The 19115-nt window shown below is 49.9% G+C and overlaps 1 protein-coding gene across 1 annotated transcript in view; it reads left to right on the top strand.

Annotated features, from left to right (window-relative positions):
- The window catches only part of ZNRF3 (zinc and ring finger 3), a 159137-nt gene extending 141060 nt beyond the window's left edge, over positions 1–18077 (top strand). The window contains exons 3-9 of the mRNA XM_020283118.2: positions 5482–5556; positions 5965–6096; positions 7439–7549; positions 8515–8682; positions 10183–10285; positions 10963–12711; positions 14404–18077. Coding sequence (XP_020138707.2) covers positions 5482–5556; positions 5965–6096; positions 7439–7549; positions 8515–8682; positions 10183–10285; positions 10963–12711; positions 14404–14441 — 2376 coding nt within the window. The 3' untranslated portion in view covers positions 14442–18077. The remainder of the gene's footprint in view (positions 1–5481; positions 5557–5964; positions 6097–7438; positions 7550–8514; positions 8683–10182; positions 10286–10962; positions 12712–14403) is intronic.
- The last annotated feature ends 1038 nt before the right edge of the window (positions 18078–19115 follow it).

Here is a 19115-nt window from a genome sequence, read left to right on the forward strand (position 1 = left end):
TGAACTTGACCTTGGAGAATCAGTAGAGTAGGTGTGATCACCTCATTATAGTTCTCTCTGAAGCATCTTTCCGCACGTGAGTAACTCTCAAACTGACATCCTTCCTACTCCTAGCCTTCTTACAGTCCATCTTACCCAGAAGTTAAATCTGTTGACAGATTTGTCTTGTGTTGTCTGTGCCATCCTATCTTGCGGTGAATGCAGAGAAATAAGAGTTGGATAGGTACATAAGGAGGGGCATTAAAATTCTATGTGCACTGTATTAAGGTTCTTAATAATCTTCATATTCTTGGGCACTGGGCCTCTGTCCTGTGAAAATTGGAAATGAAAGCCAAGATTTATTCAAATGGCACTAATTATAAAAACCAGAAACAGTTCAAATATCAAAAATACATGGGTAAACAGAGTAGAGGAAAGAATATGTCACAGCCATTTAATATATTTACAAAGAAATTTTAATAACAAGCTTATAATAAATGGAAAGAAAGCACAATGCAAAAGTCTATTCAATAGAGGCCAAAAAAACCATCTGCTTGGAGCCCCTGTATGAGGTTGGAGACACATGTATTCATATTAGCTGTACCAGTTCAACTTCATTGGTTATCCTACGGTCAGGAATTTGATACAAAGGAGATTTTTAGTCATCCTTTTGGGTTGTCTCCTATTAGGATTGTATTCTGCCATAGTTGTCCTGCGATAAAGGTTAGGCACTGGGGGAGACCATATTCAAGTGCTTGACAGAGGAAACAGGTACGATGAGAAATGGAGTCTGTGCCTTAGATAGAGGCTCTGCGAGTGGGTACTGGGGTGAGTCTGAATGCCAGACCGAGTCTGGGTATGTCGCACACTCTGGGGAGAGTGCCACATCCACTCCTGAGTGGAATTCCTGGGAAGTGGTGGACTCTGGACTTTAAGTTTTCCCACCCACAAGGTAGTGATGGAGCCTTTCTCATCAGAATGCCTTATTTTCATTGTGAAAGACTCATCCTTACTTATAAAAGCACTTCCTTACTTCTGTTTGGGAAAACCACATCCACGGGCAGGGAGACTTTTGTTTTCACCAGCAATAAGCCAAGAGTATGGTCCCAGGGAGACTTTCTTTCACTTACAAAACTGTTTATTGAATAACCATAGAAGTGATAAGTGCCAACCACAGTAGGGCCCTGTCTTCTAGGGGCTGACATTTTGTTCTTTGCAAAGGGTACTCATAAGTATGCAGGTGTTTTCCATTTTGCTGCTTGTCTCGGTGGCTATGGACATTGTCTGGCCGTGGGTCCTGCAGCCCTGGAAAGGTAGATAAAGGACCATGACAACCTTTTATCCAGCATTCTGCCACTGGACTTCTGGCCACCTGCTAGCTCCTGCTGACCTGCCCTGGCCTGAGTGAGGAGTTGAAGTGGCAGAGGGGATAAAGGATGTGAAGATGCCCCCATGGGTAGGGATGAGGAGAAGGGCATGCCAAGGTCAGCAAGGCAAGGCCTTTGGCTGTTTCTAGGAGACCTTGCCAAGACTTCCCACCTGTGTTCTGCACCCTCCTCTTGCACTTCCACTCCGGTCTGTGCACAGTTTAGGAGTAACTGCCCTCCCCAATGGCAGCCCCCTTTACTAGTGACCTTTACCCAGCAATATCTACCAGGCTTCATCTTCCCCATCCATTCTTTGAAATGGCCTCGTCTTAAGAGTTTTGAAAGATAAGTATGCGACTTAATAAAGATAGAGTTTCTTCGTTAAGTCATCCCAGTGACTTGAGAGGCTAAGGCAGGAGGATCGCTTAAGCCCAGGAGTTTGAGGGTGCAGTGAGCTTTGATGATGCCACTATACGTTAGCCTGAGCAACAGTGAGACACTGTTTCAAAAAAGAAAGAAAGAAAAATTGACAAAGCGTATTCCTGAACCAATCTTCATATCTTAAATCATTTACCGTTTTACCTAGTCAAGCTTGGACCTAAATAGTATTTCAAAACAAATCTAGACCCTAATTGAGAGATTATCAATCTTGTGACCATCAGAAATCCTATCTTTTTTTTTTTTTTTTTTTGAGATGGAGTCTTGCTCTGTTGCCTGGGCTAGAGTGCCGTGGTGTCAGCCTAGCTCACAGGAGCCTCAAACTCCTGGGCTCAAGCAATCCTCCTGCCTCAGCCTCCCAAGTAGTTGGGACTACTGGTGCTCGCCACCATGCCCGGCTAATTTTTTTCTATTTTTTTGGTAGAGACAGGGTCTTACTCTACTTGATCAGGCTGGTCTCAAACTCCTGACTTCAAGCAATCCTCCCACCTCAGCCTCCAAAAGTGCCAGGATTATAGGTGTGAGCCACCATGCCTGACGGCTTCATCAATTTTTAAACTGAAAATGTAGGGCAAGGGGCAAAGTGTGACCAAATAGTGTTCTGTATTTTTTAATTTGTTTTGGGAATACTGTAATAGTATAATAAAGGTATCATTTTCTAAATATAGATTATTCACAGCCTATTTTAAATCCTGAGCCAGTTCCTGACAGGCAAATTCCCAATAGGGTGCTAGGTTGACCCCCTTCCTGTCTGGTCCTGGTATGTGTAGGAAATGCAAACTTATTTGAATAGGAGCTTACATTAACTGTGATTTTAAAAGTAGATCAACTGCGAGAATGAAGCATTTTCTTGAACAAGATATTTGTCCTTGGATCCTATGCATTAGTCTGGCTGAGCCGTGTCTGAAGTCAAGCTGTCAGCAGGATTTCAGCACCGTCTTCTTGACCTGCCCTCTTCACTGCAGAAGCCAGGAGACTGGTCAGCCCGCCTAGATTTTGTTAAAAACATCTTTTGTGCCTGTCCGGAATGGGCCATGCCCCATCAAGAATCTCCGGATCCTTGAGACTTCACGTTCTCATGCAGCGGGGAAGCCTGAACTCAGCGGGAGGAGGCACGTGGCTAAATGGCTTCCCTGAGGTGCACATAGCCTGGGAAGGCATTTCCCACCCCAAATCTTGCAGCCTTTCTTTCCGCAGCCATTAGAGTCTCCAGGTGTGTCAGCATCAAAGCCAGAGGTACCGGCAGTATGGGTGCTCATGTTCGGGACACATCTGACTCGCCCACTCCCCGCGGCTGCCTTTTCATGTGCTTGATTGTGGGGTGAAAGCCAGATCGAGGAGTGAGAGGGCCTGTTTGTGTCCTCATCTTCAATGCTGTCCCCTTCTGCTTCGGAGGAAAGAATTTGTGGAAAAGACTGGAATACCACCTAAGCAGAAAACCCAAGCACCTACTTACTATTAACTCTGAAGTCCGCAAGCTGTCGGCCTCAGGCAGAGGTCTCTATGGCCCTAAAGAGCTTTATGGAGGAGAAAAGTGATGCCACCGCGGCCTCACACTTTCTCAGCTGTGCCATCCGTGTCCCCTCTTGCCGAAGGTGGGTGACAAGGCCATTGTGGTTCTTTCTGAATTGCCCTAATCCCCTGCCTCTCAGTTGGATGGCCAGACCAGGAGCTAGAAGGGACATAATGATATAGGTGCCCATTTTTTTTAACAGATAGGGAAACTGAGGCTGGGGCTGAAAGATTCGTGAATGATCCTCAGTTTCCCCAATGGCAAAACAAGAACAGCTCCCAGGATCTGCTCCTGACTCCTGCCTACTACAGCACCCTGGTGATGAAACAGGATGGAGTGGACAGTTGGCAGAGACTAAACACATTGAATCTCCATTCACAAAGGAAGTCCTGTGCAGCTGTGGTCCCCAACCCCCGGGCCACAGACAGGTACTGGTCCGTGGCCTGTTAAGAACTGGGCCACACAGCAGACAGGCAAGCAAAGCTTCACCTGTATTTACAGCCACTCCCCCTCCCCCATCACCGCATAAGCTCCGCCTCCTTCAGATGTGGGGGGCATTAGGTTCTCCTAGAAGCACAAACCCTACTGTCAACTGCGCATGCGGGGATCTAGGTTGCGGCTCCTTATGAGAATCTAATGTCCGATGATCTGGGGTGGAGTTGAGGCAGCGATGCTAGCGCTGGGGAGCAGCTGCAGAAACAGATTATGGTGAGCAGAGACGTTTGCACAACAAACGTGCTTGAATCGTTCTCAAACCATCCAGCCTCCCCCAGCCATGGAGACATTGTCTTCCACGAAACCGGTCCCTGGTGACAAAAAGATTGGGGACCACTGCTCTACAGGACTAGAACAGATTCTGCAGCACAGCACCCTGGGTGCCAGAGCGCTTCATACACTGCTGAAGAACTTGAAGTAACCCTGAATATTTCACTGAAGCTGTTTTGGGTGCTGCGCGTTTGGTTCAAAGTAACAGGGAACGCGCTTGTTGTCAAAGCTGCGGGGTGAGACTGCCCTCTAGTGGGCCAGTGGAGCCATTGGTCTAGCCACGTTCTGGGCAATGTTGCTTTTTTACGCCACGTCAATGTGGAGTGGTTATTCCTATGGAAGGAATTCGTATATTATTCTTTGTCAAGCACTCTGACCAATAGTGACTCTGTTGATCTCTGAGCACTAGCCTTCATTTGCTCATCTTGTATAAGTGTGGTTTTTATTTTTGGCACACACACACACACACACACTCTGTCTTCTCTTGCAAGATTCAGGCTCCTAAAAGCCAGGGGTATATCTTAAGTCTTGTTCTTCCATAGCTTCTCCCCTCTTGTCTACTTAGCTGGATATGAAATTAGAAGGTTCATTAGGATGGAAAGAAATCCTCTGTCACCACAACCCCCTAAATAATCCTGTCTCTTCTCATTTGTTCCTAAAACATTCTAATCTCATTTCTCTGATCAGTAGTTCCCCAAGTGGTTGAATCATCTGCACCCTTCAGAAAGCTTACAGAACTCAGTTTCCTGGGCCTGACTCCAGCCCTGCTGAATCAGTCTCTGTGGTTCCAGCCAGGAAATCTGCTTTACAAACTTCCCAAGTGGTGTTTTTGATGTGTGGCCAAGGCTGGCAGCCAACTGCTGCAAACCCCATTTACAATTATTTCTCATGGCTCCCCCCGCCGACAGTGTCTCCAAAGGTCTTTAGCTTGTGTCACTTATTAAAAGTGACCATTTTGAGATTCATTCAGAAATATTCAATATACTGTTCTAACTGAGTGACGTGAGAAGGAAGAAGGGGCCACAGGAGATGGACCAAGGGCTTTTGCTTTGGTTGCCAATGGCTCTGTGTTCATAGCAGAAAATCCTGAAACCAATACCTCCGTGCTGACTGGGCAGGTTGTTGATTTGTAGTTCGCTTTTAATGTTTGAGCTGGATAGGGAGGAAAAGGTTTATTGAGTACCCAGTTACTTATTTTCACCTATTCTAAGTCATCTGGTTTGGTTCTTGGGATGACCATGCAAGGTAGGCATTGTCCTCTTTTACTGACATGGGAAAAAACTTAACTGACTTCGTGTCGGAAGTCACATAAGTTGGTAACTGTCAGATTGTACATTCGATTACAGGCCTGATTGCCAAGGCCAGCTTTGGAAAGGTAAGCAGACCAGAGAGCCAACCTGCTCTTTTTTACTCTGCCAGGCTAAGCGAGCAGTGCAGCGAGGAGCTACTGCAGTCATCTTTGATGTGTCTGAAAACCCAGAAGCTATCGACCAGGTAAAGTCCTCGGGCCCTGCCAGTGCTGCGGGCTCTTTAGTTAGCTTGGCTCGTTACAGCTGTGTCACCCTCATCTCGGGCCTTTGCGCTCATCTGCTGAAGTTAGATGTTCAGGTTTGGACATCATGCCCAAGGAAGGTGTATTGAGAAGGGTTAAGAGCCAGGGAATTAGGGGATTGGGGGGGGGGGGTCCGTTTTCAAAGAACTTGACGGGCCTTCAGCCTGCCCAGTCCATCCTAAAGCAAGCAACATTCTCAGCCTTGCCCTCTGGGAGCTCCAAGGCTGCAGTGCTTGAAGAATTTGAGGATTTCCAGATGGGTATCGAATGTTCTTTCCCTCCAGCCTTTTCTTTCTCTCCCCTGCTTGTTTAAGTATGTCTTTTAACCTGGGCCCTCTCTTCTTCCTTAGCTAAACCAGGCCTCGGAAGACCCGCTCAAGAGGCCGGTGGTGTACGTGAAGGGCGCAGACGCCATTAAGCTGATGAACATCGTGAACAAGCAGAAAGTGGCTCGAGCTCGGATCCAGCACCGCCCCCTGCGAGTGAGCGTCCGCGCTGCCTGCCCTGCGCTCGGTGCCTTCTCCGCTGCTCCCCGTGCCCTTCTTTTCCTCGGGCTTTGGGCTTTCGTTCCTGTCTTTTTTCTATCTAAAATGCCGGTCTGCCCTGGGGGCCTGCAGCTTTAGATCAGCTATAGGGCTGGAGGCCAGGGAGAAATTTCACTCGTGTTTTATAGGGAATTTGACAGATCCTACCAGAAATAGGTGATGATGGCTGCGATGTCTCTGGTCTCTCTTCCACCTGGAATTCCCTCTTGGTGACCTCTCATCCTTTCTCTTCCATCCCGTCTCCCTCTGAAAAGCAAACTGAGGAGGCCTGAAGGGGTGGGACACCCAGAACCTGGCTTCCTGTGTCTCCTTTATTCCACTTGACCTAGACACTAGAGAAAAGGCCTGTACTTCTTTCTTCCCGTAGGGTAACTTACCTTATTGAAACTCCCTAACTTACATTTGGGTCTGGAAAAGTTAGCTTGTCAACCGGGATGGGATTCCATGGCTAATAAATACCATCTAGGCTTCTACTAAGTGTTGGAAGGGACATTTCTGGCCACTAACTCTTGGTAGGCATCTTCTCCTCAGGCTAAAGGATTCAAAGAACCTGGGGCAGGTGCCCCATATGTGTTTTATTCCATCCTCACACACACTGGGACATTCACATGTAGATAGGATGATTCTATCACGTGCACAAAGTAACCGAATGTACACAGCATCCATTTAGCAAAGCTCTGTTGGCTAAATGTGTGTCCTAGATGGGGTGGCTTTAAGGTTTTAGGAAGCAGTGTGCTATGAGGATCGAAAACTTTGAGGGAATCTTCAGAAGAACTGATTTGCTGGCTTCTTTTTAAAGGAAAAAAGAGTGCTTTGGTAAATATGACTCATAGTAGTGGAAGCTGATATTTGTGGAAGCAGCATACAATTTTCTGAGTTGTTGTAAACCATTAATTATATGGTTAGTAATCACTGTTCCCTCAAAACATGACACTCACTCTTTTGTCCTGTAAATGTGATTATTTGTGTTTATGTGGAAGGGCCTTTCTTACTGGTTGCAGCAAACTTCGTGCTGTTCCGTAAGGAGCCAGGCTTTGTGAACAGAGTTCCCGAGGCTACTGGGGGGCCTGGCTGAGACCCCCACAGGCCTTCCCCCAGCCACACCGAGGGCACTACCTGGTCCTCAGGAGCATACCGTGCGCCTATATACAGAACCCGGGAGTTTCCTGCAAACTGAGGGGAGGCTCACCCCAGTCCCCCCGTCCTTACCCAGCAGCCCGTGTGCCGGAGGCTGGGCTGAAGAGAGGCCGTGATTCACTGTGTCTGTGTTCTGTTCCAGCAACCCACTGAATACTTTGACATGGGGATTTTCCTGGCCTTCTTCGTCGTGGTCTCCTTGGTCTGCCTCATCCTCCTCGTCAAAATCAAGCTGAAGCAGCGACGCAGTCAGGTAATCCGTCCGTGCAGCCTGGGAACTTGGCCCCCGTTGCCCAGGCTCTCGTGGGCTCACTGTCCGATGGTCCAAGTGGAGCCTCTCCCAGCCGTGGACTCGACTCCGCGGCCTGTTCACAGTGGCCGGGAAACAGCAAAGATGGAGAAGAATAAGAGCAAAGCTCACAACACTCTGTCTTCTCTGTTCTAAAAGGGCCGGCCCTACAAAGGCCAAGCGCTGGGGTGTCTCCAGCCAGTTTTTCGAAGGAAATGTTTAAATAAAGGTTAATGTGGCACGCTAGAGCCTTGCCCCTCAGATGGGAGCTGTGGTCCGGCAGTAGCATCACCTGGAGCTTGATAGGGGTGCAGAATCCCAGACTCCCAGTCTACTGAGCCCTCCAGGTGATTCTTGAAAAACAGCGGCCACGGCAGCACCCCAGCGGCCACACCGCGTGTGATGGGATGAAAGGATTCGGAGGTGGAGGGTGGTGAGAGGGTAAACAGGGTTCTAGACTCTCCAGTGTGTGGCAGGGTCATGTCTCGGGAGAGAGGTGGTGGCTCTTGGCAGGCAGCCTGTCGAGAGAGTTGCTTCAGTTCTGAAGGTCAAGTGGCCACCAAGAACAGGGTAACGTTTACTCTCACTCCTTCCTTCAACAGAGAGAGTACAGCAGGTTAATAAACTTGGGGTCTAGCAGAGTTTGGAAGTGGCAGGGCCAAGTAATGGAAGGAGACCCCAACCTTAAAATTAAAGGGTAGACCTCTGCTAGTGCTGCCACTTGGGAAAAGCCTGGGTTGATGGCGTGGACACTCCAGGGGTCTGGAATATAGGTGCTATGGCAGTCTGAGTTTTGAGTGACTCTCAAAATTCTGTTGTGGTGTGATAAGAAGTATTTGCCTGTCCCAGTGCATTGAGTACACAGCCCTGGGGTGACCACCACTGTCACACGTAGAAGACCCTAACACAGACCGTGTCATGCTGTGCAGAATTCCATGAACAGGCTGGCTGTGCAGGCTCTGGAGAAGATGGAAACCAGAAAGTTCAACTCCAAGAGCAAGGGGCGCCGGGAGGGGAGCTGTGGGGCCCTGGACACACTCAGCAGCAGCTCCACGTCCGACTGTGCCATCTGCCTGGAGAAGTACATCGATGGAGAGGTAATGGCAGGGGCGGGGCCTGTCCCGGGTGGGGATGAGGCAAACAGGCCAGCAGAGGTGCCCAGGACCCAGGACAGGGCCCTGTGTCCTTTCCCAGAGTGAAGGCCTTCACCCAGGTCTCCAGGTGGCATGGCCTGAGATGTTCTAACCACTTCCTCCAAAAGGGTGGCCACAATGTGGGGACAGACCCACCAGAGGACCCAGCAGACACAGGGCATTTCAAAAGTTGATCAGAAACATACAGTAGGCCAGAAAATACCTGATTAAGAACATTGACACACTGACTTTGCTTTAGAATTGTTCTTTTGAAATCTCTGCATCTTGACTTGACACATAATTGGTGATTTTTACTTACAAAGAGACAAAGGATTTGCTGTCCCATTTTTTTCTTGTAGCTCTTTATTTTGAAATCTTCAAACCTTCAGAAAAGTTGCAAGAACAGTACTATGTATGATATATCTCAGTCACCCTGAATCACCCATTGTTAACATTTTGCCACATTTGCGCCATTGCTCTCTAGATAGATACAAACGTACATACACTGGGAGGGCAGGGAACATGCCACTTAAGAACTGCAGACATTTGATGCCCCTTTGAAAATGATCTGCTGTGTAGACTGTTGGATGAAAACTGAGTTTTTGCAGCGGCCTTTAGAATAATATTTAATAGATTCTTGCATGGACTCTGGGTTGCCTGGGTTCATACATGGCCAAGGTGGATTCTAGCTTTGTGATCTTGGGCAAGTGCCTTCATTTTCTGTCTCTGTACTTGGCATGGCCTGAGACTGACCAGTATTCCAGGTGATAACGGAGATGACATGAGAAAATACAGGTAGACCTTTTGGCACTCTTGTCAGGCACAGTATTAGGGATTAGTTTGAACGTTATTGTGTTGGACAGGTCAGAAAATGAAAAAACAAAGTAAAATTGGCAAATTTGGAATGTGCTCAGGCTCAGAAACTCCAGAGGTGGTTCTGTCCCGGAAAATCCCATCACACTCTCTCCAAATAGGCTGCTTTTGTTATGAACCATGTGCCCATGTGGTGGATGCTCAGGGTCCAGTGAAAGAAGAAACAGGAGAATTTTGCTGTCCCACTTGTCAATTATGAGTCCCGGGCATCTTCCTTTCTACTCCCCTTCTGTGTTACCTGGTGCCAGCCACCCCCTTGGAGATACATAACATCTTGGGGTGTCCCTGGGCACCCCTCCACACCCCGAGCCTACCCTCACCAGCAGGAAGCTTTGGTCTTCCCTGTGGCTGGAGCTGGCTGATGGGCAGTTTTCTTCTCTCTAGAACACGTACATTAGCCCCACCTCCAGGGCACGGAGGCGACCTGTGGCCGGAGGTGGGGAAGAGAGCGGGGAAGGGCACTAGCACGATCAGCAGGGCTCCTCGGCCCACACGGGGCCCACAGGAGGAAGCATGTGTGGGGACAGGAGGCAGAAGTGCTGCCTCACCCGTGCCTGCCCTTCAGACTGTGTCCCCTCTCTCCCTGCCCAGGAGCTCCGGGTCATCCCCTGTACCCACCGGTTTCACAGGAAGTGCGTGGACCCGTGGCTGCTGCAGCACCACACCTGCCCCCACTGTCGCCACAACATCATAGGTAACCGTCACCTGCCTCGGTCATTGCTCAAGAGTCAAGTCGGAGGACACTGTCCCCACCAAGTGCCTACCTGGAGTGTGGCACACGCCATAGGCTTGGGAGCGAGCAGCACTGCGCTTGGAACTTGCAGCATGGCGGCCTTGGGTTTTGGAGGTTGGCTCCACCGCCCTGGGGAGAGCCTGGCATTGAGAATCACCGAGATCAAGTTTGGGCTTCGTGTTAACCAGCTTCTGACCTTGGGCAAGACATCTAGCCTCGCCAGGCCTGGGCTCCCAAACTCTTTAGTGGCAATGACAGTAATATCACTTGCCCACATCCAGTGCCATGGGGTTGTCCCCAGGGCCATAAGAGATGACGAGTGTGCAGTGGCAGGCTCACACTGTCGTGCTTGGTCACTGTGTTTTTGGAGGAGGGGTGGGGGAGGACTTGTGTCCTGCATCTCTGTTCCTGTCCGCAGGCTCCCGTGGTGCCCCTGTCGGGCAGAGCGGCTGGGAGGTGGGAGGTGGCTTCCACACACAGCTTCTGCCCAAGTAGCTGAGTTTGGTGGCAGCTTGGACTGGGGCAGAGTCATATGAGTAGGCATCAGACATGCTGCTGCTTCAGTCTTTGCCCTTTTTTAAAAAAAGTCTCTCTAGTCCCTGATACTAGCTTACTTTGTTTCCTCTGCCTCTCCCCAGAACAAAAGGGAAACCCGAGTGCTGTGTGTGTGGAGACAAGCAACCTCTCGCGTGGCCGGCAGCAGAGAGTGACCTTGCCGGTGCATTACCCCGGCCGCGTGCACAGGACCAATGCCATCCCGGCCTACCCTACAAGGACGAGCATGGACTCCCACGGGAACCCCGTCACGCTGCTGACCGTGGACCGGCACGGGGAACAGAGCCTCTATTCTCCGCAGACCCCCGCCTACATCCGCGGCTACCCGCCCCTGCACCTGGACCACACGCTGGCCACCCACCGCTGCGGCCTGGAGCACCGGGCCTACTCGCCAGCCCACCCCTTCCGCAGGCCCAAGTTTAGCGGCCGCAGCTTCTCCAAGGCAGCTTGCTTCTCCCAGTATGAGACCATGTACCAACACTACTACTTCCAGGGCCTCAGCTACCCCGAGCAAGAGGGGCAGCCCCTGCCCAGCCTCGCTGCCAGGGGCCCGGCCCGCGCCTTCCCCCCAGGCGGCGGCGGCAGCCTGCTCTTCCCCACGGTGGTGCACGTGGCCCCGCCCTCCCACCTGGACAGCGGCAGCACGTCCAGCTTCAGCTGCTACCACGGCCACCGCTCCGTGTGCAGCGGCTACCTGGCCGACTGCCCTGGCAGCGACAGCAGCAGCAGCAGCAGCTCCGGCCAGTGCCACTGCTCCTCCAGCGACTCCGTGGTCGACTGCACCGAGGTCAGCAACCAGGGCGTGTATGGCAGCTGCTCCACCTTCCGCAGCTCCCTCAGCAGCGACTACGACCCCTTCATCTACCGCAGCCGGAGCCCCTGCCACGCCAGCGAGGCGGGGGGCTCGGGCAGCCTGGGCCGGGGGCCCGCCGTGCGCTTCGAGGGCTCCCCGCCGCCTGAGGAGCTCCCGGCGGCACCCGCTCCTGGCGCTGGGTGTGGAGAGCCGTGGCCGGGCCCCGCGTCTCCCTCGGGGGACCAGCTGTCCACCTGCAGCCTGGACATGAACTACAGCAGCAGCTCCTCCCTGGAGCCCCGGGGGCCTAACAGCTCTACCTCGGAAGTGGGGCTCGAGGCTTCTCCTGGGGCCGCCCCAGACCTCAGGAGGACCTGGAAGGGGGGTTACGAGGCGCCATCCTGTGCCTGCTGCTGCGAGCCCCAGCCCTCCAGACCGGGGCCCGGGGCAGGGCCAGCTGGCAGCAGCGCCCTGCTCCTGGGGTCCCCGCTCTGCGAGGGCCGCGGCCCCTCGGGTGGGGAGCCGCAGCTGGGAAGCTCCCGGGGCCTGCGTGGCTTCCACCCAGACCATTTGTCCAGGACAGACGGGGTGAAATACGAGGGCCTGCCCTGCTGCTTCTATGAAGAGAAGCAGGTGGCCCGCGGCGGCGGAGGGGCCGGCTGCTACACCGAGGACTACTCCGTGAGTGTGCAGTACACACTCGCCGAGGAGCCCCCGCCCAGCTGCTACCCCGCGGCCCAGGACCTGAGCCAGCGCATCCCCATCATTCCGGAGGATGTGGACTGTGACCTGGGCCTGCCCTCGGACTGCCAAGGGACCCACAGCCTCTGCCCCTGGGGTGGGACGTCGGGCCCAGATGCCCCGCGGCCCCACAGGGGCCTGGGAGCAGCCCAGGAAGAGGAGCAGGTTCTGTGCTGCCAGGCGGGGGTGCCGCCCCGGCCTGTGTGCTCTCCAGCGGAGGTGGGTGCCACCAGGGCCAGCTTCCCCAGTGCCCCCCAGGACACTCAGGAGTCTATCGCCATGGCCGCCGAGGCTGCAGGTGAGAGGAAGTGGCAGTAGGCCAGAGCAAGTTTCTGTGGGGGCCTGTTCTCTGCCCTCAGTCGTTTCTGAATGTGCCCTTGGCTTTAAACACTGTCTCTGGCTGATGACTGAATTCACCAACCTGTCCCTTCCTCTGAGTTCCAGACCCAGTGAGCCCTCTGCTCCCATGACCTTGCAGCCCCTCCCCCAGATGCCTCCTAGGCCTTGCCCCATGTCGTGTCTGCAGCAGTGATCTCATTCCCCTTCGCCAAGGCTCACCACCCAGCGCCACCCCTATGCTCACCCTGCCCCTCGCAACCCAGCGTCCCGGGTTTCTCAACCTGTCTGCAGGACCACAATTGCTTGTTTTTTCCTCAGTCCATAAAAATGAATTCCCAGGAAAATGGAACTTAGCAAAAGACATGCCAAATACAAGTCAGAGTTCTTATTATATTCAACAGACATCAGATTGCTGTAAAATTTCTAAACATTTTTGTCTCAGTAATAAATCATGCAGTCTAGTACCTCTGAATAGTACTGGGACACCTCCAAAAGTGAGTAGCACTGGTTCCAACTCCAAAATATGTCCCAGGCTGGGCACGGTGGCTCACGCCTGTAATCCCAGCACTCTGGGAGGCCAAGGCTGGTGGATCGCTCAAGGTCAGGAGTTCGAAATCAGCTTGAGTAAGAGCAAGACCCCATCTCTACTAAAAATAGAAAGAAATTAATTGGCCAACTAAAAACATGTAGAAAAAATTAGCCGGGCATGGTGGCACATGCCTGTAGTCCCAGCTACTCGAGAGGCTGAGGCAGAAGGATTGCTTGAGCTCAAAAGTTTGAGGTTGCTGTGAGCTAGGCTGATGCCATGGCACTCTAGCCCAGGCAACAGAGTGAGACTCTGTCTCAAAAAACAAACAAAGTAGGTCCCAAATGTATCTACTGTTCTCTGCACCCGCCCGATATCCCCTCAGTCCAGCCCCATCTCCACTCTCCAGGGCAAAGGCAGTGGCCTTCTGACCGGTCTGCTGTGGCTGGTCTTTCCTTCTGCTCCACTTGGGAGCCAGGATGGCCTTTTTTGAAACATAGGTTGATGTCTTTGTGGTTTACCTTTAGGATTTCACAAATGTTAACACTTTGCCCAGTTCTGTGTGATCTGGCCCCGGCCAACCCGTCTGACCGAATCCCATTTCTCTCCTTGCTGGCTGCTTTAGCCCCCTTTGGCCTTTGACCTGCCCCCCCCCCCCCATGTTCCGAGCTCATTCCAGCCCCTAGACCTCGGCCCTACTTCTCTCCTCCAGATCCCAGCCGAAGTCACTTTCATGCACTCCATTTACTTCCTGAGTCATCTCAATCCTAAATGACTTTATTTTGGGGCCTGCAAGCTCTGTGAGGGGCCCTCTCTGGTGCTCGTCCCAGTGCCTGACCACACTGGCCGCCCAGTGAACATCTTGTGTACATTATGTTTTCACGCTTCATGCTACCTAAGAGCTTCTAGAAGGCTCGGCACGTCCAGGGGAGGGAGGCTGGCTCTCAGGGGGCACCGACTGAGCCCCTCTTGGAAGAGGAGCCCTGTCTCAGCCCTGCTGCGCCATTGCAAGCTGTCACTTCCTACAAGCCTGACACATGCCAGGGACGGGGCCCCACCGGAGTCCCTTGCCTGGTCCCTGCAGTGCTGGCTTCCCCCCCCCAATGACTGTTCTCTCTCTCCCAGGATCTCGCCCGGCAGACAGCAGCAGCACGGGAGCCTGAGCTCAGAAGGAACTCTTATCTGGAAATTGGAAACTGTATGGAGACTCTAAACTCTGGCTTCCTTCAAAAAGAAACAATTTTTTTTTTAGCTTTGACAAACACAAAAGTGGTAATAAAGAGAGCCCTCCTTCTCAACCCAAAATGTGAGCCACCTGTGGCAAAACCACCCCACCCCCTGCCCCATTAACTAACCAACAGACAAAATTCTCTGAGTCCTCTGCCTCCTTGATAACATGTTATTCTGTTTTGTAAAGTGTGTGTGCTTGGGGTTCCGAGGTGTGTGGAATTGAGTTCTCTGCTTGTTTTTTTTTTAAAGATATTATATGTAAATGTAAAAAGTTATTTAAATATATATTTTAAAGAACCCTAACTGCCAACTTTTGCTGAAAAAGAAAAAAAAAAATCACTGCTGCATTAAATGAACCACATCATGTGTAGATACTGTTGTCTCCCTGGAGGGAGCTCAGGCCTTTGAAAAGCTCAGGGCTACACCTGCCTTAGAAAATGAACCAGAAACTTGAAGTAAAGCTAGTTGATATGGGTACAAACTCTGAGGAACAATGCAAAGCTGCCTCTTTCTTTCTTGTGGCAAATCGCAATGTACAAAGTGTTGGGTCTTCTTGGAAGCCATTCCTCTCCAGCCTGCACCTTTAGGCAGGTGATGGAAACAGCTAGGAATAGGGTGCACGAGGTCTGCAGCACTGGGGCATCAGGGCAAGCCATTGCCCCAAAGCTCTAGGGTGACAGGGACAATTCTACCTAGTATCCTCAACCTGTCCCCTTGAGTCACTGTCCCTCCCAGGGAAAGTGACAGAGTTCACAGCCCCTGATCTTAGCGGAGATCCATTTCATAGTAAGGGCAGTGTTCTTGGGGATCCTCTATTTGAACTCTGACCCCTGGGGCAGGGAAGAGGAGGCTCTCCCCCCCCCTCAGTGGTCCTGACGTAGGAGTCCTTTGCAAAAATATTTTAGGCTTCCTTCCACTGGCTGCAGAAATGGCTAGACGGGTGTGTGGGGTCGAACACCCAGGAGGAATATAGTTTTGTGGCCTTGGTGTCTGATGGGGCTTGGGGAGGTGCTCTCCATCCACCCAGCTGGGGCGAGCCTCTGCGCATGTGTGGAAGCCGCCACGCCCCTTGGCTGCTGCTTCCTTGGGCTGCCTTCCTGGGGGCACCCCCCAGACCCCTGCGGTGGGCACTGAGCTCCATTTGAGTGATACCTTTCCCATCCGGTTTCCCATGGAAGCCCTGCTTCAGGATTCTTCAGCCCTCTGCCTCATGGCTGAAATTGCTCATCTCACCTGCAAATGTCTGCTCTCCTGTCTACCTAATGCACTATTATGTATTGATTTTCCATGAGACACAGAGAGAGGGAGACTATCAGATAGTTTAGACCCAAAGGGTAGGTTTTTGTATATTTTTCCAGGCTTTTGGTGTGTGTGTTTTTTTAAGGGGGAGGGGGGGAGAGTTAAAAAACCCAAACTGTTTTGTTTTTAAGATGTTTCATTTTTAAAAGGGAGAGAGAATCTATTTAAAGCTATTTCAGATCAGGGATTGTCATTCTTTTTGTCCAATGTATTCCTCGTTCTTAAAAAAATTTTTTTTAGAGGAAACTATATTAGCCCTTGTGTTCACTAACTCTTCTGGTCACTTTTATTTCTTCATTCAGATATTTGTTGCCATCTGCAAAAGTTTGGCCCATTGAGTCTAAAAGCTCGTTTGTGGAATAGGAATCTTGACATGTGGCCCCTTGTAGGTAGGGAAATAAGGACCACTCTGGGTTGCCAGGCAACTGTGATGGCCCCTCTCTGGTCAGGCTCACAGGAAGTTGGCTCAGGGTCCAGACAAAAACATTTTGAATGAGAATCTCACTATATCAGAATCCTTTTTTCTTAAGAACCCCAGTATATGATGAGGAAATTTACTTACTTCTAGCCAGGATTGGACAAAGAAATTCCAGCATCAAATGATCAAGCCATTTGCCACTTAGGGACTCACTGCACTGAGATTGTCTTCCAGCCTCTCGGGTGCAGTTCCTTAGGGGGTGGTCCCCAGGGCTGTGCCCAGCACACCTGTTGGCGAGGGTGTGAGAATCGCCTAAGCTGTTGACATGTGATCCGGGCCGCCTTTATTTCTCGGGCCAGGAGTAGCAGCTGCTGAGGACAACGGCTTGCATGACGTGTTTTTCGGAAAGGAGGGGTACGGCTTTTAACATGAACTGCAAAAAGCAGCTTCTCATTGTTGAGATTTTTTGTTTGTTTGTGGTTTTGCTTTTTTGTTTTTAATGCCTTTGGGTGGATATTATCTTCCTTGTCTGAAACCGTACTCCTAAAGTGGCTTTCTTTAGCCCTGGCTAGAAAACCACTCCTCAGTAGCCTTAAGCAATAAACAAATGAGTAAAGAATGTGGCTTCCACTGGGCTTATTAAAATAAATTTGTCCAATTTTCACTCAAAAGAGTGATAACTGCAGATGGCAAGAGAAACATTTTAACTTTAAATAAAAAATGAACTTTTTTAAAACCTTAAATATCAACCATTGTCTTTTAAATTTATGTTAGCTTATCAGGGAGATCACACGATAAAATAACCAAATATCTTATTTCATCACATTTAAATCAAAAGGAATGTTCTCTTTGAAGTTGTAAAACTCCAATAATGATAAGTACCTTTTTGGGTGGACTCTCAGTGGTGTATAATGGTTATATAGCCACAGAAACTGGTAGCATCTCGTTTTCCACTGAGAAACCCCTCCAAGTCAGGGTGTGACGCTTGGGCATGGCCAAGTGACCCAGCCCTGGGTGTAGGACAGCCATGGAAACTTAAGAGTTCTAGAACCAGCTAAAAATGGAAGATTGGGTGTTCTGACCAACAAGGTACCTGTTTATGGACACAGCCCCGGTAAGCTGGCTTTAACTCTCTCCTGGTCCCTTTTCCTCCAAATCCAAGCCCCTTTATAAAGCCCCACCTACTGTCCCACTGCTCAGACCGCCCCCCTTATGTGCTGCTAGTCTCTACTCAAAGTTCATGCAAAACTAATGCTTTTAAAATGAGGTCTAAGAAAGAATTACTAATCAAGAGTATTGTTTTTTAAACAGAACTGCCTTTTTCTACTCTTTATATAAACTCTATTGTGTTGGTCTAACAAGGCACTATTTTAAAACTTTTTTTTTTAATTTCTCCCATAGCACTTAAAGATATTTTGTAAAGACTTTGCTGTAAAGATTTTTGTAATAAAATGGTCTAAGGGCTCTTTTTCCAACATTACCATTTTTAAAAAATGTTTTAAAAGCTAGAAAACAACTTATGTATATTCTGTATATGTATAGCAGCACATTTCATTTATGGAAATATGTTCTCAGAATATTTATTTACTAATATATTTATCTTAAGCCATGTCTTATGTTGAGAGTGTGACATTGTTGGAATAATCATTGAAAATGACTAACACAAGGCCCTGTAAATACATGATAATTGCACACAGATTTTACATATTTGCAGACCAAAAATGATTTAAAATGAGTTGTAGTCTTCTATGGTTTTGTTAACAAGTTGTACAAATGACTGTAAAAAAAATACAATTTTATCAAGTATGTGTTACGTGTTGTCATTGTTCTGTTTGGTAAAGGACTATAGATTTTTATTTATTTATTTATTTTTTGAGACAGAGTCTCACTCTGTTGCCCAGGCTAGAGTGAGTGCCGTGGCGTCAGCCTAGCTCACAGCAACCTCAAACTCCTGGGCTCAAGTGATCCTCCTGCCTCAGCCTCCCAAGTGGCTGAGACTACAGGCATGTGCCACCATGCCCGGCTAATTTTTTCTATATATATTAGTTGGCCATTTAATTTCTTTCTATTTATAATAGAGAAGGTGTCTTGCTCTTGCTCAGGCTGGTTTCGAACTCCTGACCTTGAGCGATCTGCCCGCCTTGGCCTCCCAGAGTGCTAGGATTACAGTCGTGAGCCACCGCCCCCAGCCAGGACTATAGATCTACAAAGGAGAGGTGTTTGCATGGGGCAGTGCTTTTTAACTTAAATTTGCCCATAGAAGCATTTGTATATCACCCTCTCCTGTTAACATAGAGTCCAGGTTATTAGAGGCTTAGGTGGTGTCACAGAGAGGACCCCCTGGACTGTGGATTTATGTCTTTGAAGTGGTGGTAAGCTCTCTGCTCAGCCCCATGTGGAGGGAGCTAGGGAAAGTGGTTAGTGATCAAGAACTTACCAGTCTACTTTTTAAAAATAAGGAACCAGGCCGGGTGCAGTAGCTCACACCTGTAATCCTAGCACTCTGAGAGACCAAGGCAGGTGTTGAGCTCAGGAGTTCAAGACCAGCCTGAGCAAGAGTGAGACCCCCATCTCTACTAAAAATGGAAAGAAATTAGCTGGACAACTAAAAAGTATATAGAAAAAATTAGCCAGGCATTGTGGCACAGGCCTATAGTCCCAGCTACTCAAGAGGCTGAGGCAGGAGGACTGCATGAGCCCAGGAGTTTGAGGTTGCTGTAAGCTAGGCTGACGCCACGGCACTCTAGCCTGGGCAACAGAGTAAGACTCTGTCTCAAATTTAAAAAATTAGGGAACCATAGGCTGGCTATAACCATCCGCTTCATCTGCCTGGCCTTTTCCTACCTGGAAGACTGAGACCCTCAAGCCCTTGTAGGAAAAAACCTGCAAG

The sequence above is a fragment of the Microcebus murinus genome, chromosome 22 (genome assembly GCF_040939455.1).
Source record: "Microcebus murinus isolate Inina chromosome 22, M.murinus_Inina_mat1.0, whole genome shotgun sequence".
Classification (NCBI taxonomy): Eukaryota; Metazoa; Chordata; class Mammalia; order Primates; family Cheirogaleidae; genus Microcebus; species Microcebus murinus.